This window comes from Fusarium verticillioides, chromosome 8, assembly GCF_000149555.1.
Source record: "Fusarium verticillioides 7600 chromosome 8, whole genome shotgun sequence".
NCBI lineage: Eukaryota > Fungi > Ascomycota > Sordariomycetes > Hypocreales > Nectriaceae > Fusarium > Fusarium verticillioides.
In genome coordinates, this window is record NC_031682.1 from 293740 (window position 1) to 318665 (window position 24926).

The 24926-nt window shown below is 48.9% G+C and overlaps 10 protein-coding genes across 10 annotated transcripts; 6 read left to right on the forward strand and 4 right to left on the reverse strand.

Annotated features, from left to right (window-relative positions):
- Positions 1 to 10: 10 nt before the first annotated feature.
- FVEG_07672 (hypothetical protein) lies at positions 11 to 4828 on the reverse strand (the record flags this gene model as incomplete). The annotated part of the gene is made up of 3 exons (XM_018896348.1): positions 2136 to 4828; positions 1850 to 2086; positions 11 to 1786 (listed from the first exon to the last, which is right to left on the reverse strand). Exons 1-3 carry the CDS (start codon positions 4665 to 4667, stop codon positions 11 to 13), a joined length of 4545 nt encoding a protein of 1514 aa, XP_018753799.1. The 5' UTR covers positions 4668 to 4828.
- A 2795-nt stretch (positions 4829 to 7623) lies between these two features.
- FVEG_07671 (hypothetical protein) lies at positions 7624 to 9960 on the forward strand. Its single transcript, XM_018896347.1, has 3 exons — positions 7624 to 7774; positions 7840 to 8936; positions 8995 to 9960. Exons 1-3 carry the CDS (start codon positions 7721 to 7723, stop codon positions 9821 to 9823), a joined length of 1980 nt encoding a protein of 659 aa, XP_018753798.1. The 5' UTR covers positions 7624 to 7720; the 3' UTR covers positions 9824 to 9960.
- A 278-nt stretch (positions 9961 to 10238) lies between these two features.
- FVEG_07670 (agmatinase) lies at positions 10239 to 11499 on the forward strand (the record flags this gene model as incomplete). Its single annotated transcript, XM_018896346.1, has 3 exons — positions 10239 to 10367; positions 10414 to 10873; positions 10925 to 11499. 3 exons carry the CDS (start codon positions 10239 to 10241, stop codon positions 11497 to 11499), a joined length of 1164 nt encoding a protein of 387 aa, XP_018753797.1.
- Positions 11500 to 12357: 858 nt separating this feature from the next.
- On the forward strand, positions 12358 to 13305 carry FVEG_07669 (hypothetical protein; the record flags this gene model as incomplete). The annotated part of the gene is made up of 2 exons (XM_018896345.1): positions 12358 to 12702; positions 12757 to 13305. 2 exons carry the CDS (start codon positions 12358 to 12360, stop codon positions 13303 to 13305), a joined length of 894 nt encoding a protein of 297 aa, XP_018753796.1.
- A 167-nt stretch (positions 13306 to 13472) lies between these two features.
- Positions 13473 to 15485, reverse strand: FVEG_07668 (glucose 1-dehydrogenase; the record flags this gene model as incomplete). The annotated part of the gene is made up of 2 exons (XM_018896344.1): positions 13473 to 15318; positions 15377 to 15485. The coding sequence occupies 2 exons, from the start codon at positions 15483 to 15485 to the stop codon at positions 13532 to 13534; spliced, it is 1896 nt and encodes a 631-aa protein (XP_018753795.1). The 3' UTR covers positions 13473 to 13531.
- A 633-nt stretch (positions 15486 to 16118) lies between these two features.
- On the forward strand, positions 16119 to 17740 carry FVEG_07667 (hypothetical protein; the record flags this gene model as incomplete). Its single annotated transcript, XM_018896343.1, has 3 exons — positions 16119 to 16332; positions 16384 to 16946; positions 17012 to 17740. The coding sequence occupies 3 exons, from the start codon at positions 16119 to 16121 to the stop codon at positions 17738 to 17740; spliced, it is 1506 nt and encodes a 501-aa protein (XP_018753794.1).
- A 107-nt stretch (positions 17741 to 17847) lies between these two features.
- Positions 17848 to 18904, reverse strand: FVEG_07666 (hypothetical protein; the record flags this gene model as incomplete). Its single annotated transcript, XM_018896342.1, has 3 exons — positions 17848 to 18320; positions 18374 to 18470; positions 18518 to 18904. 3 exons carry the CDS (start codon positions 18902 to 18904, stop codon positions 17848 to 17850), a joined length of 957 nt encoding a protein of 318 aa, XP_018753793.1.
- A 726-nt stretch (positions 18905 to 19630) lies between these two features.
- FVEG_07665 (hypothetical protein) lies at positions 19631 to 20683 on the forward strand (the record flags this gene model as incomplete). Its single annotated transcript, XM_018896341.1, has 1 exon — positions 19631 to 20683. The coding sequence occupies one exon, from the start codon at positions 19631 to 19633 to the stop codon at positions 20681 to 20683; it is 1053 nt and encodes a 350-aa protein (XP_018753792.1).
- A 1184-nt stretch (positions 20684 to 21867) lies between these two features.
- Positions 21868 to 23195, forward strand: FVEG_16161 (hypothetical protein; the record flags this gene model as incomplete). Its single annotated transcript, XM_018905399.1, has 6 exons — positions 21868 to 21942; positions 21997 to 22101; positions 22171 to 22261; positions 22318 to 22414; positions 22470 to 22730; positions 22781 to 23195. 6 exons carry the CDS (start codon positions 21868 to 21870, stop codon positions 23193 to 23195), a joined length of 1044 nt encoding a protein of 347 aa, XP_018753791.1.
- Positions 23196 to 23248: 53 nt separating this feature from the next.
- Positions 23249 to 24339, reverse strand: FVEG_07664 (hypothetical protein). Its single transcript, XM_018896340.1, has 2 exons — positions 24231 to 24339; positions 23249 to 24176 (listed from the first exon to the last, which is right to left on the reverse strand). The coding sequence occupies exons 1-2, from the start codon at positions 24307 to 24309 to the stop codon at positions 23356 to 23358; spliced, it is 900 nt and encodes a 299-aa protein (XP_018753790.1). The 5' UTR covers positions 24310 to 24339; the 3' UTR covers positions 23249 to 23355.
- Positions 24340 to 24926: the final 587 nt, after the last annotated feature.

The following is a 24926-nucleotide window of genomic DNA, read 5'->3' on the forward strand; positions in this document are numbered from 1 at the left end:
AGCCAACTACCTAGTCTAACTGCCAACTATCTCTATTCTGAGAAAACCTCATTATTAGTACCCGACCTGATTCATAACCAGCAGCTACAGTTGATTTAAAAACAGCCGAGAGCTTGGTACGATAATTGGGCGGGAGCCAAAGTACGTTTTCACCATGATTCAAAATCCATTCCCAATCAGTATGAATATAATGGGTGGGCCAATCAGAAGTTGGGAAGGCAGCTATCCCAAGTGACTCGGCGTTGACATCAGGCGTTGAGTTTGGTACTTCTAAGTTCAGAGCACCGATATTCGTGTAGATCCGAGAGTTTGTCCATAGGTCAAAAGTTAGGCGATCGAAGGCTTTACCGATGTTGATTGTGTGCAGACAGATGCACTGTTCTAAGTCCCAGATCCCAACCATTTCATCTAACGAGCCTGATGCGAGATACTGGGAATCCACCGAGAAGGCTACTGATGATACCGGTCGGGCATGACCCTGTAGCATTTGGAAGTTCTGCTCTCTGATCTTCCAAATTCTAATCATCCCGTCCCCTAGGCCGGCTGCGAGACACCGACTGTCGGCTGAGAGGGTAACTGATGTCACATGATCGTCATGCTCAAAGGCATATAGGCATTTACCCGTTGCTGCATTCCAGATCCTGGCTGTGTTTGAACTCGACCCTGATACAATATATTGATTATCTGTTGAGAAGGCCACTGAGAAAATCATTCCATCCCCCTGAAGTGTAAGGAGGCATGCACCAGCTATAGTATCCCACAACTTGATTGTCCAATCGCTGGAGCAAGACGCCAAGCGTTTACTATCCACCGAAAAGGTCACAAATTGTGTTGCGCTGCGATGGCCTTCGAGTGTCTGAAGGCATATTCCTGTCTCAGTATCCCAGATCTTGACAGTAGTATCGTCTGATCCTGACGCGACTCGCAAGCCATCTGCCGAAATGGCCAAAGACTTCACTCTCTCATTATGACAGTCAACTGTTGGCGGGCATCCGTCGATTGACGCAGCCCATATCTTGACTGAACCATCCCCTGAGCCTGATATAAGAAATTGCCCGTCAGCCGTAAAGGCCACAGACGGTACAGAATCACCAAAGCCGTCCAGAGTCTGTAGAATTGTGCCGGTCTTTGCATCTAAGAGATCTATCATGGGCTCGAACGTACCCAGAGCGAGATGTTCACCATCCGCTGAGAAAGCTATTGAGATTGCGATCCCGAAACGCGAGGATATTTTCAGCATTGGAAGACTAAAGCGTGTCGACTCATCCCAGATTATAATCATACCATCCCTTGAGACTGTCGCAAGACGCTTACTATCTGGCGAGAAGGCTACTGACACTACTTTATCATCGTGAGCCTGTAGTGTCTGTAAACATGAGAATGATTTCCTCTCCCAGATCCTAACCGTAGTATCAACTGATCCTGATATAAGCCGATGGTTATTTGGTGAGAAAGCCAGTGAAGTGACAGTGTAAGAGCGGTCCTCCAGAGTCTTGAGACATTCCCACGTATCTAAACTCCAGATCTTAATTGTCCCATCAGAGGATCCCGATGCAAGATACTGGCCATCTGGAGAGTAAGCCAGTGATCTCACGTCTGCATCATGGTCCTCTAGCGTCTGTAGACATAATCCTGTTCTCGTGTTCCATATCTTAATACTCAGTGAAGCGGATGCGAGACTTTGCCCGTCTGGTAGGAAAGTAACAGAATGGATAAAGCCATCATAGACCTCAATAGTATGTCGACATACGCCTGTTTCTATATCCCATATCTTGACGGTCTCGTCCTATCCGCCCGATGCAATAAGCTTGTTGTCCAGTGAAACGGCCACTGACGACACTTCACGGACATGACCCTCAAGGATTTGTAGGCAATGATCCCAGTTCTTATCCATCTTTGGCTTCAGACTCATCCATTCTGGCTCTTCATGCTTGAATAGCTCTCGAATGAGGCTACGTTCTGGACTAAAGACTAGTCCCGAGGCATAGGCTTGCAATGGAGTGATCTCGATCGCTCGCTTGTGGGCGAGGATAAAACGGCGAGCATCTTGAAGTAGTTTCGTCACTGGCTCTGGTGCGTGTAATCTCTGGATCTGATTGTTAGATCGCTCCCAAAAAATGCTCTGGAGAACTCACAGTAGCTAAATCTTCGAGCTTATGCATGGCCTTTACTCCTTCCACTATGCTTTCTATGAGACCAAGAGATTCCAGCCAGTACAAATATTTCTTTCGGATGAATATGTCAATATCGCCACCGCTTTTCAGACTGTTGCTCGCCCTGTTGGCCTCCGAGTCGCAGAGATGATTTACCCAATGAACGCTCGAGTAACGAATGGGATGCAATGTCTGGAGGATATCTGGTGACACATTATTGATGCTAAATCCTGGTCGGTCGAGTTGGCAGATGTCACGCTTCAGGGCCTCCGATAGTGCCTGCACTGACCTCTCGAAGATCAGTTCATGTTGATGTGCAAGGCCTGAAGGGGAAATCTGGTCTGACACCTTGTTGACCAAGAAGTCTTTGGCCGATTGATGCAGGAAATAGATAGCATCTCCCCGCAATGTCAGGAAGGAACCACAACAACCGATAACCTCTCGCAGGTCACCATCCCCACCATCATACTGTGGCCCTAGAAGAGTTTCTAACTCAGCCAAGGTCACTGGTCGATACACGACAGACACAAGAGCTAGTATCTCTCTACATATCTCTGCATCATCTAAAGAAGAGATGTATGCCATCATTCTTCCGTACAGCGAGTCGAGACCCTTTGGAAATGCCTCCAGCCTTTTGCGGGTATGACATTTGCGGAGCACCTTGCCATCTGAAAGTTCTTGACAAACCAAAGCAACCCATAGGAACGTGCCATCAGCATTCTCAGCTAGATAGCCCTTGACGTCGCTTTTGAGCTTTGCGTCGTATTGCTTTTTTTCGGCCAACTTCTCCACCTTCCATTCAGTGAATGCCTCAACGGCCTTGAAAACTGATTCCTGATTCAACTCGAGATGTAGCCTGACTTTCTGGGTGGAACGATCTAGGACCTGTTCAATTTCCGGCCAGTTACGGCTAGTCACGATCCACTTGACATTGCAAGACCTGATTATCAAGTCAAGGAGCTTCTCTTGGTCCGTTGAACACTCATCAAGTGCATCAACAATCAGGAGCACGCCATCTAGCGATGGGTCCTCCAGCATTGCAGTAAAGATCTTAGAAAGAGCTTGCCATGCATTACCATCCTCAAAGAGCTGCTTGCCCGCATGATCATGCTTCTCCTCGATGTAAGAGATAAGCGGAGGACATTTAACAAGAAGCAAGTAGATCAGACCACGGAGCACGGCTGTCGCGTTACTCAATCGTGCTTCAGTGGCTTGACAAAAGAAGTAGGACAAGAGACAATGCTCTTTCTCAAATTCATTGATGAGTCCACATAGCAACATTGTTTTACCCTTGCCAGGGTCGCCTTTGATCCAAAGAAGCTCACTCTGGGAAGCATTATACCATTCTTTAAATTTGTCGTTCTCAAGGATCCAGCGGTACGCATCTTCCAGCAGTCCACCTTTCGTATCTTCGATACGGCTCTTGTCATCACGAGGATCAGTCTCGCGCAGATCGCGCAAAAGCTTGTTGTACTTTTCGTTCCGAAGCCAATCGTCCTGTTCTTGGACACTCTCTGGTGTGCTTGCAGAGATTTCTTCTGTAGGAGGGAGCTTTTCCAGGAATTCTCTTGCGAATGCGGCAGCGGTGGCGGCAGCATATTCTTGCCATTCTTTGCTCTTATGAGAGTCAGAATAATCACAGATTCCCCGTACTGACAGACAGGGACATATATCATTAAGGCCAGCCGCTTCCATCTCGAAACAAATGGCATTGAGTTCCTGGGAGATCTTGTCGCGAACTGTTGAGCTTTTTATAACTTGATTTCCTGAGGCGATGGTACCATAATAGATATATGGATTATCTGTATTCCGCTCGCTTCTCCGTTTCAGTGCCGAAGGGCTGCATTCATCGCAGCTTTGTGCTCGAGATTTGTGCTGGTATGCTGAAGAGAAGAGACGATCCGCTGTAGTTGGGCGGGCGTAGGCTGGATACGCTTTGAACTTTTCTTCCAAGATGAGGGGAATCCGGCTGCTATGCGGTTGATGCTCCGCTTGTAGGCACGATAAAGCTTTGCCAATTAGATGGGCCAAAGTCCTCGGGACTGCAGTATGTTGGATTCGCCCAGTTCCCATGATCTTCCCAAGATCGTGCTGCACCACGCGAGTACCAACAACTATATCGCCTAAACGAATGTCAAAGTCCTCCCCAGGGACCCCGCCGCCAATCCCAACCATGAGGCTAAGATAAATGGATGTGAAGGTGCGGGTAAGATTGGTCAAGACGTTTACCGCATTATTCGTTCCATACTCATTGGTTGGCAAACACGCAATAGCGATATTGTGGCACCCTATGTTGCCAAGTATATACGAATTGGTGTCGTTCTTCTGCCTGTGTAAGGGTTCATGGACATCGTCCAACACAGCTCGAGCTGCGGTCATTTCCTTTGGCAGTGCACAGATCCAAGCGATTGTATATCGTTCATAGGAAGCGGTGCATCTTCTCTGCGACTTGTGATCTCTATGGTCTACCTCACTCCTCAGGGTCAGGCGACGTTTCTGAGGCTGATAAGCCATGATTTCGGGGTGGAGTGAGCACTGAGAACGTGTAGGCCTATTGCGCCTGAACGCCCTCTAACGGTATGAGCAGGTAGAGGTCTTTCGCGCACGTTGCCAGAGGATGTAGACGTTATGAAATCGTAGGGTCTGGTGCAAAATGCAAAGCGAAGCAAGAGATGTCAGACGAAGAAGGCGGGGCAAGATGGGACAGGGAATCTGCATGTCTCAGAGGCACAGCCACCACCTGTTTTTTGAGGCCCCCAACGAATGTGCGAGAGGATGGTGTACCTGATAGGCCTGCACCGGTACCCCTGTAAGTGGCTTGGAGGGTTAGAGCCTTAAACATAAGGCTGGCGCTTGAGGTCCAAGTTATCTGTGCTGATGTATACAAAGATTATAATGAAGTGTAATCTTTATCGTGTCATCAATCTTTACAGTCATTTCTGACCTCTCTTGCCATATTGGAGTTTCTCTGTAACTAAGTCGTATCTTACCTAGTGTAATTGTGTTTATATTTTGACCTACTGGCATAATATCGAGATATACTTGAAGATATTTATTATGTTGTAAATGCCCAAATGGGGCACTGTTGGATTGCAGCCTGCTTGGCCGGGCTGTGCTTACCATCGTTGCTGCACACAGCAACGCAAGACTGTAGCGCCTTTCTCAAGCCTCTCTTCACAGCCATAATTCTGATATCGTATTGCAGATAGAATCCTTGGCGCATTAATGCCTAATAACAGAGAGGCTATATGTATGTCTTCCCTTCCTTGAAAACATTCAGGCCCTCTGATTACTTCAAATTCACCAGCCTTTAGCTAATATAATATTTATCTCTCATGATCAGTGGCCGTGGCATATTACGATGGAACACCATTTTAGCCCTGATGAACTTGATGAAGACCCAACTGTCATCCAGTCTATCAAAGATTGGCTCTCAACCTGAGACTAGGTTCTCTCTGCCGGAATAAGCTCACAGCCACAAATCTCAACTGCAAATAACACTTCTGTCTCAACCTGAGACACTCGACACATTGGTACCTGTTACAAGCCATGTTCGCCCCAAAGCAACCAACAGAAAACTTCTTGGTTGATTGACGTCAAAGACCGGTGCTTAGCACGAGGAAGCAGTTCAGCCGAGTACCTCGCTCTCAGCTACACTTGGCGCAACAAGACAAGCGAGATGGTCAGCGGGGCTGAGTTGCAGCTGCTCCGTACCAACATCGACTTACTGACTTCAGCCAACGCACTGGACCAACAGAGAGAACCTAGATAGCCGCAGCAGACTATGTAATGCTCTCTAGACCTGAACAGACTATTTATAGTCCGAAATTCATGCCGGCCCGGAATACCCGGACTATTTATCCAGTTATTTATTACAGGAATGCTGCTGGAGCTTACAACACTAATAGAGAAGATCGCATCAGGTATTACTATGAGGAAGTTTCGTTATCGAAGTGGGGGAAAAGAGCCTGGACATACCAGGAATACATTCTAAGCAGACGGGTTGTCTTCTTCCTGGATACTCGGATATTCTGGCAATGCGAGTGCGCACTTTGGGACTCACAAGTTCTTCGGCCGGAAGAGGGCGATCGTACACAGGCTAAGATGTTATTGGACTTGGCAACAATGAGGCAATTTCTAGTGCCGACTTCACCTGACTTTGGGATGTATGTGGACTTGGTCTGCCCCTATAACGGACGGGAGTCATCATATGCGGAAGATGGTCTCTCAGCATGCCAGGGAATCTTAAGTCGCCTGGCTCCCGCGTTCCCAGGGGGCTTTATTTCGGGCTTCCTAGACTTTACCTGGACTATGCACTTCTTTGGCAGCCGTTGAAAAGCAGTTACTACAAGAGCGGACACTCAGCCCGAAGAGCTTCGCTTCCCTCCTGGGCGTGGTGCGGCTGGCAGTGTTTTGTTGACCCGCAGAGCTTGGAACGAGCGCCGAACATCGACCAAACTAGGCACAACAGAGAGACTACCGAGGCCTGGAAACTGCAAGACTCCGTCGCCTGGGAACTACCGGAAGAAAGTCCCGAACGACCTGTATTGGCCTCTGACCTGATTTCGGCTCAGGTGTCTCGAGCCTTCTTTCTTCCCGCAGCCACTTGAGAGATTCGCAAGATGCGATTTCGAAATATGCCAGGAAATATGTCAGCATCTTTGAAAGCTCCCGGCAACCCGGCCCTAACCAAAACATTCCTGCATAAATGCCTAACGTAGTGGTTCTACAGAATTCAAATGGGAAAGTTGCAGGTCTACACCGTATTACAGGGGATCTCAAGTGTAATCCGGAAGAGCCTATCGAACTCATTGCGATATCGAAAGGCAGTGCAGGAAGATATTTGCGTACCTGCTTCGAGGAGAAATTGTTGCAGAAAAGTACGTATGCGACTAGCGGGAAAGGATTGTGGCCATTCAAGCACAGGGATGCGAATGGGATGCATTTCCACGCTGCGTATGATTCTGCTGGGCGATGGTTTATTAGTGATGATCAAGAAGACTTCGACAGAACCTATGTGGTTTGTGCTCAAGAACATTACAAAAAGCATCTAAAACATGTCGAGTATAAGGATGATAAGGAGTACCAGTTCTATAACGTTCTATGGGTTCAGCGCGGCGATAATAATGTGGCATATAGGGCTGGATGCGGACGCGTGTTGGCAGAAGCTTGGGAGAGAAACAATCCAGACAATGAAAGAGTAACTTTAGGGTAGTAGATTTTGTATTTTAATTATAGAATTGTAACAATATATTTTCTGCTGAATCAGTCCCGCTGCTTGCTATCTCGTCCTGATAGCTAGATAAGGTACTGTCTTGATTACCAGATAGCGTGGGCTAGGGCGAATGGGATACTGGAGCGTAAGTGTGGGCACGCTAAATGGCTTGAGTCAGGCACCACTGTCACTCCGAATCCGGACGTATTTACCTCTTCCTTCCCCACAAAGCCAGCTCTGACCATGCTCCTACATACTCTCGTATGATGACCATTCCTTGCCTATGATACAGCAGTATCAACCAACATAGCAAAAACTTGACAATCCTATTGACGTATCTAGTGCGCTCAGAATGTCCAGCGGGGCTCGGTCACGCAGTGGGTGCGCTGCATGCAAGTCTCAACGGGTAAATACCCTCACCATACCATTTGCGACCATACAGAAACGCGCTGACAGGATCCATCATGACAGCTGAAATGCGATGAGACTTGGCCATCTTGCGGAAGATGTACTCGCCTCGATATAAACTGCTCTGGGCCCATTATCCGTCTGAGATGGTCACAGAAGCACCAAGCACGTCCCGATAACAGAATCCAAAAGCGAACAACACATACGAAGCAGTCCTCGGCGACGAGTCACTCTGCTATTCCAGATCAGCCGGAAGCCACTCTCTCGGGTTCAGGCTTCTCTTCATTGCCATCAATATTTGATTCTCCTGCCATCGAGGGAAGTTATGCCAGCCACGGCGGTGATGACTGGATCGACGAAGCGTTTGGAGGCATGCTGCCCGAGCTCATGTCATTTGGCCTCATACCGAACGCTAGCACGACAACAATCCAAACGCCAGAACTTCTGCAAATGGCAGACGATTTCGGCGCAACAGCCGAGTCGGCAGGATTGAGCCCAAAAGAAGCATTACACCAAAAGTGTGATATCCCAACATCTCCCATAGCATCTCTACCAATTGATACGAACCGACCGCAAACCGTTTCATCTCAACCAGTTCAGGTTGCAGAGACGTCTCAGCCTCACACTTCGACAGTAGTCGATCGACCTTTTAACGATTACAGTACCATTCTCGTCGAGTATTACTTCAAAGACACAGCCGCTATACTCGCCCTATACGACAGCGAGATGAATCCATTCCGATCAACGGTCTCTCGCGCATGGGCATCCTCTGAGCTCATATACTGTACACTGCAGAGCATGGCTGCGTCCTTCCTCTCCAACGTCTATCCTCAGTTGCTACGTACCGGACTATATTTCCGACAAAAGGCTATCCATCTTCTGAACGACCTCGACGACTCTGAAATTCATGAGCAGGCGCTCATTGCTTTATTCATGATCGGCGGAACAGCTAGTTGGTTCAATGTCAACGATACTGGTTCAGAGTATTTCCCCCGCCTCAAGAAACATGTACAGAGTCTCAAGACTTCGGGTCGCATGTCGCCAACAGGGCATAGCCAAGCATTTTTCGAGAACACTTTGGCGTGTTGGGAAATGTTTCTAGCCTTTGTGGTCGATGGCGATGAGGATGAGGTTTTCGACTCGCCGCAATTGCCACTATTGTAAGTTCACTCGGCAATCACGGCTGCAAATCTATGAAGGCACTCTAACAATGGCCAGACCAGCAGATCCACAACATGAGCCTGGATCGATATTTCACGTGGTTCAGATACCCCATCCTGTAACTGGAGTCGCGCACAAGATCCACACAGCTCTGGCAAGGGTCGGTCGCTTGGTCCGAAGAAATCGTCGCCGCGCCATGTCCAAACTATTCCTCACACGTGAGAGTATCTTGGAGGCACATCGCGAGGTTGATGAAGCAGCGGAATTAGAGGTATTTCTCACCAACCTGCAAGTTCCGTTAGAGTCTGCTATAGTGCAAACGGGAGATTCTCAAACACCGACCTGGCATCTCACAGCTCTTGCAGAAGTATATCGATTTGTTGGTCTTATTCAGCTGTATCATGTCTTTCCCGACACTCTTGTATCGAGGATGAAGATCCAGAAGTCGAATTCTGGGGGAGACGTTACTCACGTGTCAGTCCATGAAGCGGAGGAGAGACTGAGACAGTTCACGCTCAAGGCCGTCGAGATCCTCCGCTCAATACCTGCTGAGTCTGGGACCAAGGACTTTCATCCATTCTTGATCGTCGCTGTCTGCAGTGCACTTACAATTCCGGTTGTTGAAGTGTCAGCTTCTCCGCAGAGCATGGCGGGTTTGGGAAACTCGTTGGCTCTAGTGGCGGCTGAAGTTCACCGGGCGCGGGGTTTTCTGAGGGGTCGACTACAGCTTCTGTTGCATTCTCTACCGAAAAACCCAATCCAGCGGTGTATTGACATTGTTGAGGCTACTTGGGCAGAGACAGATAATCGGCATGGGAGTTCTGGACGACCTGCATACTGGATGGATGTGATGATGCAGAACAATTGGGAGACATTTATGGCATGATCCGCATTGGTTCCTATGCAAAAGATGAACAGTATTGTCAGCCATCATTTGGCAAATGCGAAATGCCGCAATTCAGAATGTCTCGGTCGCTTATTCTAACTGTAACAGGTACAAAATGTGACACAAGGAAGCAACGTGAATGTCATGCCAAAGATCGTCTCTGTAATGGAGGTACGAAGTGCACTACCCACCTACCCCAGTGCAGAAGGCGACTAGCCTGGAATATCCTCTTTTAGTAAGTCGTTACGCTGATGCTCCGCTATACGAGTCGCCCAGTCACAACTCACATGCTTATCGAGCCGGCCGGTTATTTGGACGTTCGGCAGAGGAAATGCTCGCCCATGACCATAAATAAGGCTCTTGTTGATACAGGTAAAATAGAGGAGGTCTAAGTAAGCGAAATTAGTCAACGACAATGAGATTCGATCATCTACTCCCAGTTCTCCCACTCGCTGGGCTGACCCTTGCCTGCAACCACCATCACGACGATAAGAAATGGACTGCTGAAGAGTTGGCTGAACTTGAAGCAAAATGGGGCTTTGACGTAAGATCATCCTTCTCATGTTCTTCCATGACTTACGATTAGACAGTGGGCATTCGGCGGCATTGGCACATTCGCGCACCTCAATCATGTCAAATGCCTGACAGAGCCAACCGAGCCGTACGACATTGCCATTATTGGTGCTCCATTCGATACCGCTGTGACGTATCGTCCTGGCGCGCGATTCGGTCCGCGAAGTATTCGTCATGCCTCAGGGCGTCAGCACTCCCTCCGCGGCTATAACCCTCGAGCAGACATTAACCCATATCAAAACTGGGCCAAGATCGTGGATTGCGGAGATATCCCTATAACACCTATCGATAATGAAATTGCGCAGAAGCAGATGACGCAGGCGCTGGAGCAATTGGGAATGCGCAGGACTGTGTCGTCTATTTCCTCAAAGCCCAAGCTTTTTACGCTCGGTGGCGATCACAGCTTGACTTTGCCTGCTCTTCGGGCTTTGAAGAAGATCTACGGCGATCGCGAGATCCAAGTACTTCATTTCGATGGTATGTAAGCTTGCACAAATATGCATATTCCACGCTGACGCATACCTTTAGCCCATCTTGACACTTGGAACCCTGACGCATATCCATCATACTGGGGAACAACACCTTTCAACCATGGATCCATGTTCTGGCTAGCCAACCAGGAAGGGCTTCTATCCAACTCATCATCCCATCCTTCGGTCCACGCTGGCTTGCGAACACGGCTCACGGGCATACAAGACAACGAAGACGACACTGCGCAGAATTGGATCAGATTCTCCGCTGATGATATCGACAAAATTGGTACTCAAGGCATAATCGATGGCATAATGAAGATTCTAGGCACCGAGAATCTGGTCTATCTATCAGTAGATATTGACGTACTTGATCCAGCCTTTGCGCCAGGAACTGGCACGCCTGAGCCAGGTGGTTGGTCTACCAGAGAGTTTATTAATATCTTGAGAGGTATTGAAGGTCTGAACCTGGTTGGCGCTGATGTTGTAGAGGTTTCGCCTATCTACCAGGGGGCCGGTGAAGAGACGACTTTTGCGGCTGCACAGGTCGTTTATGAGATTTTAACGTCTATGGTTAAGAGAGGATTACAGGACCTAGGAAGATCAGACAAGGCTATTAAGGATGAGTTATGATTCTATATGTTCAACTGGTCGCCGTTATCAACATAAGTGCAATTGGACATCTGAGTCGAGGTGAAATGACATTGGAACTCATTGTTAAAGACAGCATTACAGCTTATCGTATATTCAGTGTAAAGAAATCAAATCGAATAAATATTTAAATAAATACTCTAAAGCTTGAAGTGAAAGTAAGTGATGTTTCTTGATCTTTTGAGTTCCCGAAATAATTGGCAGATAAAATCATTAACAAATAGCTGTTGAGAGGGTAATGCAGGGTAAACATTTTCTTCTCAAGGCCCGGGCAAGCAGCTGCTCTTTACGATAACAGCCTTAGACCAAACTCACAATTACTTATCATTTTCAATCTAACCCTTCTGCCCTTCGAGCTCCGTCGGTGCTGCGGGTAGCCTCTGGCCCAGAATGCTGCCACCTGATGAGCCAACAAATTACCGGTACGAAGTAGTCGGGCGTGATCGCCAACAGAATTACCCTTTTGAGCTATTTCAGGCGGTCCCGCAATTCCAGTAGCATAAGCGGTCCAAACCCCGCTTGTTGGCCATCCCTGTAAAGCCTGTTGCAAGTCTTGCTTCATTGGGCAAAACGAAGCTAGTCTGCGGGCCTGGACAGCCAAGCTAATCGATCCGGATTACCGTCTTTGAGCTCAAGAGATAGCGAACAACAGCAGGAAGAGGCGCGTGATTGTCCAGCCAAGTACTCTTCCGACTTGGCGTAATAGTCATATCTTGAACCAGCGCAAACGATCGTGTCAGTGGCAAAGAAGTCGCATCAGCCAAACAAACGCCTATGACATTGGCTAACCTTACATGTCCCCTCATTTCCGCCTCCAAGTCTCAGCACAGAACATCAATAATGGATCTCGGACTAGGTCTTCAAGGCGATGTGGTCGTTGTCACGGGCGCAGGTGGACAGATAGGCCAGGTCATTGTCGAAGCCTTTCTAAGCGCTGGCTGTTTCGTCGGTGGCTTCGAAATCGACAAGTCCAAGTTTGTCAAGGAGCATCATAATCTCTTCTGGGTAGCGGTCGACACTACCGATGAGGATGGCATGATCAATGCGTGGAAGAGCGTTGAAGAACGGTTTAATGCGACTCCTACAGTTTGTGTCTGCGCAGCTGCTGTTGATCTCAGCTTCATCAAGCACCATTCGTCTATTACAAAGATGCCGACAAGTCAATTTCGCAGAATTCTCGATATAGTAAGTTGACATGTTTATTCAGAAGGTTGGAGACGGCTTCTGACCATTGAACAGAATACAACAGGAACTTTCATAACGGCAAAGCTATGGCTTCAACACGTAGAGATCATGGCCAAGAAGAGTGATACGAAACCGAATGACGTAAATGGCTCGCATTCGACATCAGCAATACCATCGAAGAGGAAAGAACGGAACATTTCATTGATAATAATCGGTTCAGAAGCTGGAGACTTTGGAGTCGCCGGTAACCCAGATTACGCAGCAAGCAAAGCGGCAGTTCAATTCGGTCTCGTTTTATCGCTAGCCCCAGACGCTGCCCGAGTCCACCCATCAGCGAGGGTCAACTCCATTTCACCTGGAGCTGTCGGCACCAAGAGGTTCAGTGCAGAGTGCGCAGAGGACAGCTCTGGTGCACTGAGGTGGATCGAGTCTGAGGCGACGGTTGCTCAGAAGAAGGCGGTCGATGTAGAGGGCATCGCTAAGATGTGTCTGATACTGGCGAGTGAGAAGTGGTCTCCTTCAGTTACTGGACAGAATGTGAGATTAAATGGTGGGAAAAGTGGGAAGCTCTTCTGGAACAGGGACGGCGATGCTTTGTGGTGACGCTTGATAGCCAGGTATATTTTTACAATAGACACTTGCACAGAGGCAGTTAACGACGACTGCAAGAAATATTATATGGGCAGCCAATCTTTTGAACTCAACGGAGCATCTTGAAAGGCCTATCTAGCGATCGGGTACAAGTCAGATCCAACGCGAGTCAAATAGTCGCGCACAGTAATAGAGAAAGTGAGATTGCAGGCTTAACTCTAAGGCTATCTGACTGGATCTATGAGCTAGGCGCTTTTGTCTTCCAAGCCTTCGCTACATCTGTCATGCACTCAAACGTAATCTCCCCTTCAGCAGCGTTATCAGCCTTTCCCTTGAGTTTCGCGACAAACTTGTCAATCATGCCAATAACATGAGATCTACCAGCGCACTCAGGATGCAGAATGAGAGGGAAGATAGATCCGTATCCCGCGCCGGGGCCTTCATCAACAAAGCTCTCATTCTCCCATAGCCATTCAAAGCGGTCTAACCACATCTTCTCAATGACATCTGTACTCACATAACCTTGGGTTGTGGCTGTATGTGGGTAGAAGCATAGCGGTGTAGCATCTTCAGTGTACCAACTACCTGGAATCTCTACGAGCGACGTTTCTGCCTCTTGGGACCCGGGCTCAGGCTGCTCAGTCAAGGCTATCGGCTTCATCCACGTGCTCGCAGGTTGATCGTAGTCTGGAATCGCTGGCCTGGCTTCCGCGAATGTCTTGGGGAGAAAGTAAGGCAAACTGTCATGGGAGTTCAGACTAGCGTCGTAGAGGAACCCGTGTTCCTCCAGTAGGCGAACCGTCGACTCCCTGATCTCGTACAAGGGAGCTCGGTAACCCAAAGGCTTCTTGCCCTGGCAGAGAGAAGTGGCTAGTTCGATGCACTTCACAAGTATGTCTCGTTCCTGTTGCTCAGATAAAGAGTATGCACCCTCGTGGCTGTAGCCATGGAGGCCGATCTCAGCGCCGCTCGCAACAATGGCTTGTGTCTGCCTGGGGTAACTTTCCATTGAGTGGCCTGGAATGAACCAAGAAACATCCTTCGATATGCCATGCTTGCTGAAAACCCTCAATAATCTGTCAACACCGACGTTGCCACCGAAGTGAGCAGCTGAGTAGTCGGCGAGTTTGTTCTCCGGGACATGGCCCGTTCCAATCAGCCCCGAGACCGCGTCAAAGTCAACAGAGAGACAAATTCTCAACCTTCGGCGTTTTTCAGGTGGATTGGTGACGGTTGGCAAGGTCACTCGAGGCGTCAAGGAATGGCCCGCGGGGTTGGCCTGAGGCTCGTCCTGCGTCTCTCTCCATAGCAAGCGACCTTCCTGGCCTCCATCGACAGATATGCACTGGCCCGTGATATGGCCTGCAGCCCTATGAGAAGCCAAAAACGCCATGCAACGAGCTGCGTCACTTGGCTCAGCAATCTTACGTAGGGCGACAGTCGCTTCTGCCTCAGCCCATCTCTCCTTCGGATCATCCAGTCGATCTCCAATCAATGGAGTGTTGATCCACCCAGGCGCAACAGCGTTTATACGCGCTTTAGAATTGAGCTTCACAATCTCGTTCTTGACGGTTTTGACAAGACCATATTGGAGACCTGCTTTGCCCGACGCATATTCAGCGTGACCAGCCTGTCCAAAGACGCCTGTTTCGGAGCCGGTGACTACAATAGCAACATTGTCCAGCTCCTTGCCAGATTCTTCTTGCGCTTGCTTCATTGATCGAAGGAAGTGTTTGATGGTGAGAAAGGTTCCTCGGACATTGACAGCATAGACGGCGTCCCATTTCTCTGCGTCGATTTCCCAGATCGATGGATGGCTGCTCTCGTCTGTAATGCCAGCATTGGCAATGAGGATCTGGACTGGGCCAAACTTGCTGCTGACCTCTGCAAATGCCTGCGCAATGGATGATTCGGTTCTCAGGTCACCCGAAACGTGGTGCAGTCTCGTCTTCTGCTCCTTAGAGATTGATAGGTGCTCGGCATTCAATGGGTTCCTATCAAAAGAAGTGACTCGGCATCCGTTGGCTGGTCGCAAATATTAGCCAAATCGAATGAATATGGTCCTGGTTGATCAACCACTTACCAAGGAATTCCTTAACAGCAGCTCCCCCGACCCCTCCGGCTGCGCCCGTGACGAACACATGGCAGTTCTCAAGACCAAGAAACGTCGACGATGAGTCCTGAAGAGACATTTTCAGGACGTAATATTGCTGACAAGCGAGCAGTCGGTTTGGTGTTCCGTTTACTTGTTGAGTCGCTCCAAATACGGTACTGGAAGCGTAGCTATGCAAGAGAGGGGAGAGAGGAATACCAGCTCAGTTACGTCAGATGTTCTTTACATTCACTACCCTTTCTCACTAGAGCTCAACTAAACTTCGACGTTGGTAGCCTAATGAGGAAAGACGGGGCGGCTAAGATGTACCCTCGGGGTCGTTGTATCAGCCGCCGACCATCAGCGAACGTCCCCGCGTCGACCTGGAATTTGGGATCATTCCGCTGGGGAAGCATGGTTCGATATGTCGGCAATAGATAAGGCCAATCCTATACTAGTAATTCCTGGCTAGATTTAGTTTTAGAGAAACGGTAGCATAGATCTCAGAGACCTAGACCAGAATGCTTGCCTGCAATCTTGAGGCTGTTTATCGCTGTTGTTGTACCCCTACCCGACTTGTAGATGGGCGTCGTAATAACGCGATAGATAAGGCCATGTCTCGGATAGCCTTCAAGTTTCCCATAAGACACCTGGAAGTGAACTCCCTGTGTATAACTATAGTCCCAACTTCTCATGCTCAATTGAATCCGTCATTATCATAAACATCGATCAAATGGAAGTGAACAAATCTCCTGGAAAGAAACACCCTGACAGCACGGCCACCTCAGACAACCACGATGGCTGCTCCGTCGTCGCAGAGCACACGCAGGAGGTACCAGTGAGCTTTGGTCTCCTGTCCCTCACAGGCCTAGGCATCATCATCGGAGTTGTCTGGCCTGCATCCGGCGGTTCAATCCAAGTTGCTATCTTCAATGGTGGATCCCCAGGTATGATGCATACTACCAACGCTAGACTTACGGGAACTGACTTAGCTACAGGTGTTCTATACGAATTCATAGTTGTATCTTTCTTCTACTTCTTCGTCGCCGCATCCCTCGCCGAGCTCGCCAGTGCCATGCCCTCCAGCGCAGGCGTATACTACTGGGCCTCTGTCACTCCAGGCAAACGATATGGTCGTGCCGTCGGATTCTTCGCCGGCTGGTGGAATTATCTTGGTTGGATTTGCGCTGGTGCAAGCATCGCTGCTATATGGAGCAACAGCATCATCCAGATCTACGCCTTGAAACATGCCGACTACATCGTCAAAGAAGTTCATGTGTTTGTGGTCTTTGTCATCTCCACATGGCTGGCCTGCTTTTCGGTCTGCTTCGCAGGTCGGGCAATGCCTCTTCTAAATCAGTCCGGCATCTACTGGCTTCTGATCGGCCTGCTTATCACAATCGTGGTTCTTGCAGCTGTACCTCTTCGAAGCGGAGGAAGTGGCCATGCGACTTCATCCTTTGTGTGGCTTGAGTGGCAAGCAGACCTCGGATACCCAAACATCATCGTATTTCTCTGCGGCATGCTGAACGGCGCTTACAGTGTTGGGTGTCCTGCAGCTGTAAGTCATCTAGCTGAGAAATACCCCGTCCGCAAAGAAACGTGCCTCTTGCGATGGGCCTTCAGGTTATTACGGGATTCATCACGGGCTTCTCTTATCTGATCGCTCTCATGTATTCCATCCACAGCTACGACAGGATCTTTGCGAGTCAATTTCCCCTTGCCGAGATTTACCTTCAAGCAACGGGATCAGCTGATGGGACGATTTGTCTACTCGTGCTTATGCAAACATGCATTGGCCTAACCATCATCGGTCTTTACATCACATGTGGACGAACCTTGTGGACATTGAGCCGGGACGGAGCAACGCCATGGCCATCGGTATTTTCCAACTTCAACACAAAGTTCGACGCGCCCATCAATGCCACCATGGCCTCTGCGGTGCTCGTCACCTTGATGGGATGCATTTATGTGGCAAGCAAGACAGCATTCAACGCTATCATCGGATCCTATGTACTCATGTCTTCGTCGGCATATACAGCAGCGGTCTTGCCTCACCTTCTCACAGACCGGAGAAATGTTGTTTATGGGCCGATACGAATGGGGAGAAAGCTGGGCCTTGTTGTAAACGCGATCGCGAGCGCGTATATGGTGATTGCTTTCGTTATTTACTGCTTGCCCTATTCCTTACCTGTCACTGCTAAGAATATGAACTATGCCTGTCTGGTTTGGGGTGGTTCAACCTTGCTGCTGGGTATCTACTGGATGTGGAAGGGGAGGCATGGGTACATAGGGCCTATCAGGGAGACCAACAACCAATGTAGAGGCGCCATGATGTTGGCACCTGAGCCATAATAGAGAGTGTTTGATCAGAGCATTGATATGTGCCAACGATAATCAACGGTAACATAAGAACTCGTGTTTCTATTGCTTTACTTATGGGTGACGTGATGAACAGTAGCTCACTTTCTCTTTACCAGAATCAAGGCAACAGCCATCTTGGCCGCCAAAGCCGACAACTCAATTGGCTCTGCACTTTCCTCCAACACCTTGCGAACCTTACTGATCAGGACACGAGCGGGATCTTCTTCTGTCCCCACGAGCTCGGGATTCTCTTTCTGCCAACGACTCACTGAACCGAATGTTCCTACTAATTTCTCTATCCTTTGGATTTGTCGATCCACAGGTTCATCACTGGTACCCTTGCTGCTTTCCTTACTGCCTGCATCAGGGATGAAGCCGTCTTCAGCTGTGAGTACATGGCGGACAGATGATTGCTGATCGTAAAGCTTGGAAGTCTCAGGATCATCCCAGGGCATCGGCAGATCGACATAACCACTTTGAGTGAGGTGGGTACCGGCCCTTGTGTAAGGGGCAAGCGCATCCAGAAACTCGGCGAAGATGCATTGAAGTTCAGTGTTGTTGTTGAATGAGCCTATACTCTCTCGGTTAGCAGGCAGCAGGAGCGAGAGAAGTATTCCAACCTACCTGGCTGTCTGAAAACAGTCCATATCGCGACAGTCCCTCCTGGTTTCAACACTTTGGCTGCTGCAGCCCAGAACTTCGGCATATCGAACCAGTGAGCCTCGACATAGTCAGTGAAGGCCAGCGGGGTTAGAAAAATGTACGTACTGCAGTAGCAGCTGTTATCATGTCAATAGACGAATGAGGAATGTCATTCATGTTGTCAATGTCTTCTGCCGCGCTCAGCTTGTATACAATTGGGTCGCCATTGCGAGCTTTTCCACCAAGACTAGTAGCTGTTGTGATCATGCTTTCCCCCGGATCAACGCCGTAAGCTAGATCGAAGTGCGGCGCGAGTTTCTGAGTCGCTGTCCCAGGCCCACATCCGACATCCAATACACATTCAGTCGCGCCATTGGTAGATCTGTGATAGTTGAGGACAAAGTCTATAAGAGTATCGGTGTATCCGAGCCGTCCCACAGCATAGTCTGAAGCTTGGTCGGTAGTGTAGTTTCGAAACGTGACGTCTCGCGGTTCCAATATCTCCGACGTCATGGCTGATAGCGTGTTGTCAGGAAAACTGCTCTGGTGTAATGTCCTACTATTTTGGATTTCCATCAAGGCGGGGAACAGTTTTATAAGCCTCTCGGGCCGGACGTCGGGGCATAGAGTAAGCACCGGTTCCGAGTAGATGACGTACCCAACTGATGACACCGTTTTTAACGATATACTGTTCAGTTAATCTTGCTTTTCAGCTATGTAGATGCTAATAGTCGAAGTCGGGGAATTGTCGCGACAGTAAGGTCAATTGATCTTCATCAATGGCGCAGCTTGGGCTTGTCAAAATCCAGAGGGCGCTCCATACATGGCAGCCACCACTAATACACGGGCTGATTATTCGCGACTTCAGGAGCAAGACGGCTAGCTAGATTATGAAGGACGAGAATACATAATACATCATATCCGTAAAAGAAGAATTATCAAGGTTAAGATTATAAATGTCACTAGTGCATAGGCTATTGTGCCGCTAACTGACGCTATTCGATTCTGTAACCGAATGTCGCTATAATCATCAATAGCCTCAAGCCATTTTCAGCTCTAGATTCAAAAAGAAATGATTTCCTCTCAGGAGACAGCGCCACCAGAGAAGCAAGCACTCCATAAAGATGAAATCCCTCTGTTGATTCCTGGCTCCAGATTTCTTTCTTTCTCTCTCATCCCGCTGCTGTCAATTCTTTGACGTCCGATCTTTACCATTCGTCTTGTTTTCTGACCGTAACCATGGTCGCCATTCGCTCCTTTTTTATTCTCTCTGCTGCGGCTGGCATTGCCTCTGCCGGGAAATGCAAGCCTGAAAGCCGGTCGAGCTCCATCGTCCGAGTGGCAAGCAGCACTGGTTCCGCCAGCGTCAGCGTGATTGAGTCTAGTACTACTCTGGCTGGCACGACCACGGAAACGACCCTTACTAAGCCTGCTACAGAGACTGCTTCTAGTGAGACTGCCTCAGCAAGCGGTTCGGCCTCAGCCACGATCGTCGAGTCTTCTACCACTCTGTCCGATACCACCGTTGAAACAAGCATTGCGGAGTCTACTGCTTCCATCGCCACCTCTGCCGATATTAGCACAACCGAGTCCAAACTCACGACCTTCCTCACCTCTTTTAGCACGTCCAACGCAGACACCACTACCGAAGCTGCAACCACTACTACAGCTGCACCTGGGCCTGTCGTATCATGCCCCTCCGACGTCGATCAATGCCTTGGCACCATGGAGATTCAATGTGACGTGCTCCTTGGAGGATTGAACAGCCCTAGCATTGTCGCTGACATGAACGCATGTGCTCAGCAATGCAACTCCGACACTTCTTGCAGAGCATTCACATATAATGAATACATGCATGAATGCTTCATTATCACTACCCAAGAAATCGTTCCCACCAATATTGGTGGCTGGGTAGCTGGCATCAAAGGAACGTGCGGCGAAACCACCGAGTCCAGCAGCACAGTCTTTACATCCACTGCCGAGACCACTACAACCGAGGCGGCCACAACCACGACTGCAGCGGCACCGCCGGTGGACAACTGCCCCCCGGAGACTGGCTTCTGCTTCGGCACAGCGGAAATCCAGTGCGACATTGTTATTAACGATGGTCTGGTCTTTTCTGGGGGCGGCAGTCTCACGCAGTGTGCTCAGATCTGTGCATCCGATGATTTATGCACTGGCTTTTCCCGTAGACGGTCCGATGGTGCGTGTTATACCAGTAACAACGAGGCTCTTACCTCAACTACGCAAGAGGGATGGGACAGCGGTATCTCGTACTCTTGCGCCACTTAGATGCGGCAGGAATAAACATTGACCGCGGTCGACTGTTCAGCTAGTTGTTTTGGTGATTGGGAGAGTTTGGAATTGACTAGGGGCGGCATCGACGGGAACTATCCGAGGATCGATGCAGTCGAGGGCATAATTGTAATCTTCTTGAACATTATTATACTTGCATTCTATTTACTTGATGTTTACATATATTGAAATAGTCGATACCTTTTTACTCTCTCCTGGTCCTGGTTGTATAAACCTATGTCTAGGCAATGATTATAAACACCTCTTTCCCAAGGGCCAGAAAAAGCCTTCCAGCTTATTCCAGACTTGAGCTAGGTACCCTATAGACTAGTGGCAGGACATCTTTGTTTTCACCTTAGCTAACCGAAATAGTATGCGGGCAACCATCCCCAAGATCTGACAAAGTCATTGGGTATGATGTTCGCATGTACCTAACGGCGTCAGGGCCGGGTAACCCGGGTAGCCGGGTCAAGGCAGAGAATGCATTAGTCCTGATGGGATCCCCCGCAATGTCGCCTTTGGACTTTGTGAACGAAAACTTGGGATTCCAATCTCCACAAACTGTGCCGAGGTGCTGACTCGCAGAGGCGCCACGTAAACTCAAAGACCCCGCTAAGCCAGGGTACAATGTCTTGGATCCTATTACAACGCCATTGTCCCCGGGGTTTCAAGGGGAAGTTCACGCTAGAGAAGAGGATCTTCCAGGAGAGTGCGGGCCCGAGTAAGCCCGAAGCTCTCCACATTCCGATCCAACCGGCTTATTGGCCATCGACATACTGATTGGGCGGGATGCCCTGCTAGATCGAAATTGCCCATGCCATGTGGGTACGGGGAAGACGGCCTTCGAGATATGCTGGCGTCAGTTCGTAGCTGTTAAATAGACGAGCTTGTCTTGTTTGGATTGTGGCTGCTTACATTTTACTATTCCCTTACGGATTCAAAGTGCTGCAAGATGGCACTCTCCGACCCCTTAAGTCCCATGTAACAAAACCGCCGGTAACTATAAAAGCGGGAATGTCGGCCCTGACTGTGACACACAGTCATTCACCAAGTCCCTGGCCTGCTGCTGCATTGCGCCAACGCCAAAGATGACAAGCGGCTCAGGCAATGAGACTAGGTCTCAAGGGCCCGATATCCTACGCCTGAATCTATGCCTCATCGTATTCTCATCTCTCATCATAATGGCGCGTCTGTACGCTCGTTGCTTCATGACCAGGGCGTTTGGGGTTGATGACTTTTTGGCATTAATTGGCTTCGTGAGACCCCCTGTGTATTCCCACTCCATCAGCTCTGACATCTGTATGGTTTAGGCATTGACTGTCGCTATTTCCGCCATCGAGATCGCCCAAGTGCAAAACGGATCAGGCTCTACAATGAGCACACTCACTCCCGAACAGCTAAAAGCTTTCTTCAATGTACGCGCCAATTCAATGCACACATGACCGGATTGGCCCTTGTTCCAGGCTAATAGAGAAAACCTCAAGCTTTTACCTGTTGAACAAATGCTGTTTTTCCCAGCGCTCTGTTTCATCCGGCTGTCAATTCTAGCTTTTATTCCCCGTCTGCGTCGAGATCGTATGTCTTCCATCCTCTGCACTGCTGGTACAAACTGACATTCGAACTGCCGATAGGTCCATTCATGCGATTGATATGGGGTATCGGCGCTATTATCGTCTTGATAACTCTAGCAGCACTACTATTCTTCCTCCTGGAGTGTCAACCTATCGCGTACGTGTATCAGTTCCTATCGCTTTGCTTAGTTGGCCATCTAATGCTGTCACAGGGACCTATTTGATCGCATGAATAGTAATGGACATTGTGTCAGCCAAAAATCAGAGGCTCATTTGCTCTGGGCGCATGCTTTCATCGGGATTTTCATTGACGCTGCACTTTTCGGAACGCCAATCTGGGTTATTTACAAGAATATGAGGTTTGGTTCTCAGGCTATAAAAGTCATCCTCGTCTTCTGTGTTGGCTTAGTTGCCATTGTCGTTGGCATTATTCGACTTGGCTTCATGATGACAACTGACTTTGGTGTTGACACGTTGGTTACCTGTCTTGCCCTCTTTGCTGCCACTGACAACTTTCCTGCAGGACTTACAAGATGGGCAGAGTTGCGATTTGGGTGTCAATTGAATTACACGTTGGACTCTGGTGCGGCAGCTTCCCTGCTCTTCAGCCTCTGATTCGCCTCGTTTCCTACCAGGTCGGCCTCCGGAGTCACCTGTACAGTACAGACAAGACACCCGCTCGAGGAACTCGGACCGGAACTCGGCCTGGTGCAAGCCAATATATTAGGCAGTCCCATGTTGTCGACACCGACCCTGGGAGCGATGGCGCAAGCGCAAGAGCTATTGTCACAAGCGCCAACGCAACGACAGAATCTGTGGAGCTCGGCCATGTGGATAATAAAGGCATCAATGTGAAGACTGACGTAACTGTGAGGATAGAAGATCAAGTTTACTCACGAGATAGGGGTAAAATGGAAACAACATGGGATGTAGTTTAACATAAGTAGTCAATTGTAGTATTACTGTTTTTTATTCACAATAAACATCTAAAAGACTCATATTTTATACTATACTTATACATTTCCGTACCCGACGTTTCAAAATCTGATCAAGGTTCTTCATAGGTATAAGGTAAACCTAACTATTCACTTCTACCTCCTACGCTCGAACTTCCCGGATGCTCATAGTCATACGCTCATAATTAGCCGGCGTATCACTACCTCCAATCTGCCAAGTGTGGCCAAGCGCTCGAACACCGACAGAATTCAAGCTCCAAGCACCTGTAGAAGGTATACACGTCGGAGGCATACTAGAAGATCCGCTCGACACACAAGACATCGCCGGGACCGAGCACTCGATACCAAAGGGACCAGACAACTCGCACGTCAGGAAAGCCGTCTGCAAGGCAATCTGGGTATGGCAAGTCACAACAGTAGCAGGCTTGTTCAGTTCCTCGTTCGTCGCACCATAATACCCACAGAGATACCAGCCGAGGTCATTTACGATCCTGCCTTGAGAGTCGATGGAATATTGTCGGGCTGAGGGATTGTCGTCCTCGGTGGCGGGGTCGAATACGGCCACGGTGCTGTCGCGGTCGTAAGTCTCGAGACTGTTACCTGCCACGGCGTTTGAGCCGGAAGCAAACATTGTGAAGGTAGGGATGGCTGCGGATGATGTTGTCTCAGCCACGGTGGTGGTGGTGGCGTCGGTGGTGGTTGGTTCAGCAGTTGTGGTCTCCGCAGTGTAGTCCATGGTGGTTGTGGCTGCAGATGTCTCAATGGTGATGAATGAATCTGACGTTTCGGCCGAGGCAGTCGTCTCAGTTGAAGAGATGAATGCATCGGTAGACGATTCAACTACCGTGGAGGAGGTGGCTTCGACATCTTCAGTACTGGATGCATGAGAAGTGACCAATGAAGTCTCGGTGGAAGCCTCCGAAGTGACAGCAGAGGTGATAGCAGAAGTGGTTGTGGCTGAGACTAATTTTATCTCAGTATGTAATCAATCAAACACTGTCGTCAACGAATACTCACGAGGCTTGCAAGGGCTTGCGACAGCAGACCCAATGGCCAATAAGCCCAACGCCACTCGCAAATGAATGATGAATTGCATTGTTGCAGATAAGGAGTGACTGAAGTGAGTACAAGGGAAGGAATACAGAACTGAGAACACATCGCGTCTCATGCATCCTTTTATTATTGTGACTTCGGCAACTGGAAAGGGGTCTACGAGATATCAATGAGCTAATAGACGCCATAATCAATAGTGATTTTTTTAGTGCAACGCCAGACCCAAATTGTCGGTCCAGCTAAACGAATTCAGCATGCAAGTTTCCTGGGCGTTGAGAATGCGAATGTTCAATTGGCTGCATTAGTGCCGTCAGTTGCTGCAATTTCCCGGCTTTAGTAGAAAAACCGGTGTTGAGGAACACGGAGAAAAAATGCTAAAGTGTTTATTTTGACCGAGTGGCTCAGATCATCGTGCGGGATATATTAAACTTGTCAACCAAATGAAATGAATCTTTCTGACAGAGTGGAAAGTCTAATGTGTTATTTTCGCCGAGTGGCTTGGATGTATCTTGAATGAGTGTCACCTTGCTCAAGTGTTTCTGCTGTGGCGGGCGTCACTCAGTTCTTGCTGGTCGATGATGCCTTGATTGATTCGTCCGTCAGGTGTCAGGCCAGATTCTGCGCGACAGTACTCAATCAGGCTGAAGCATAAACTCATCG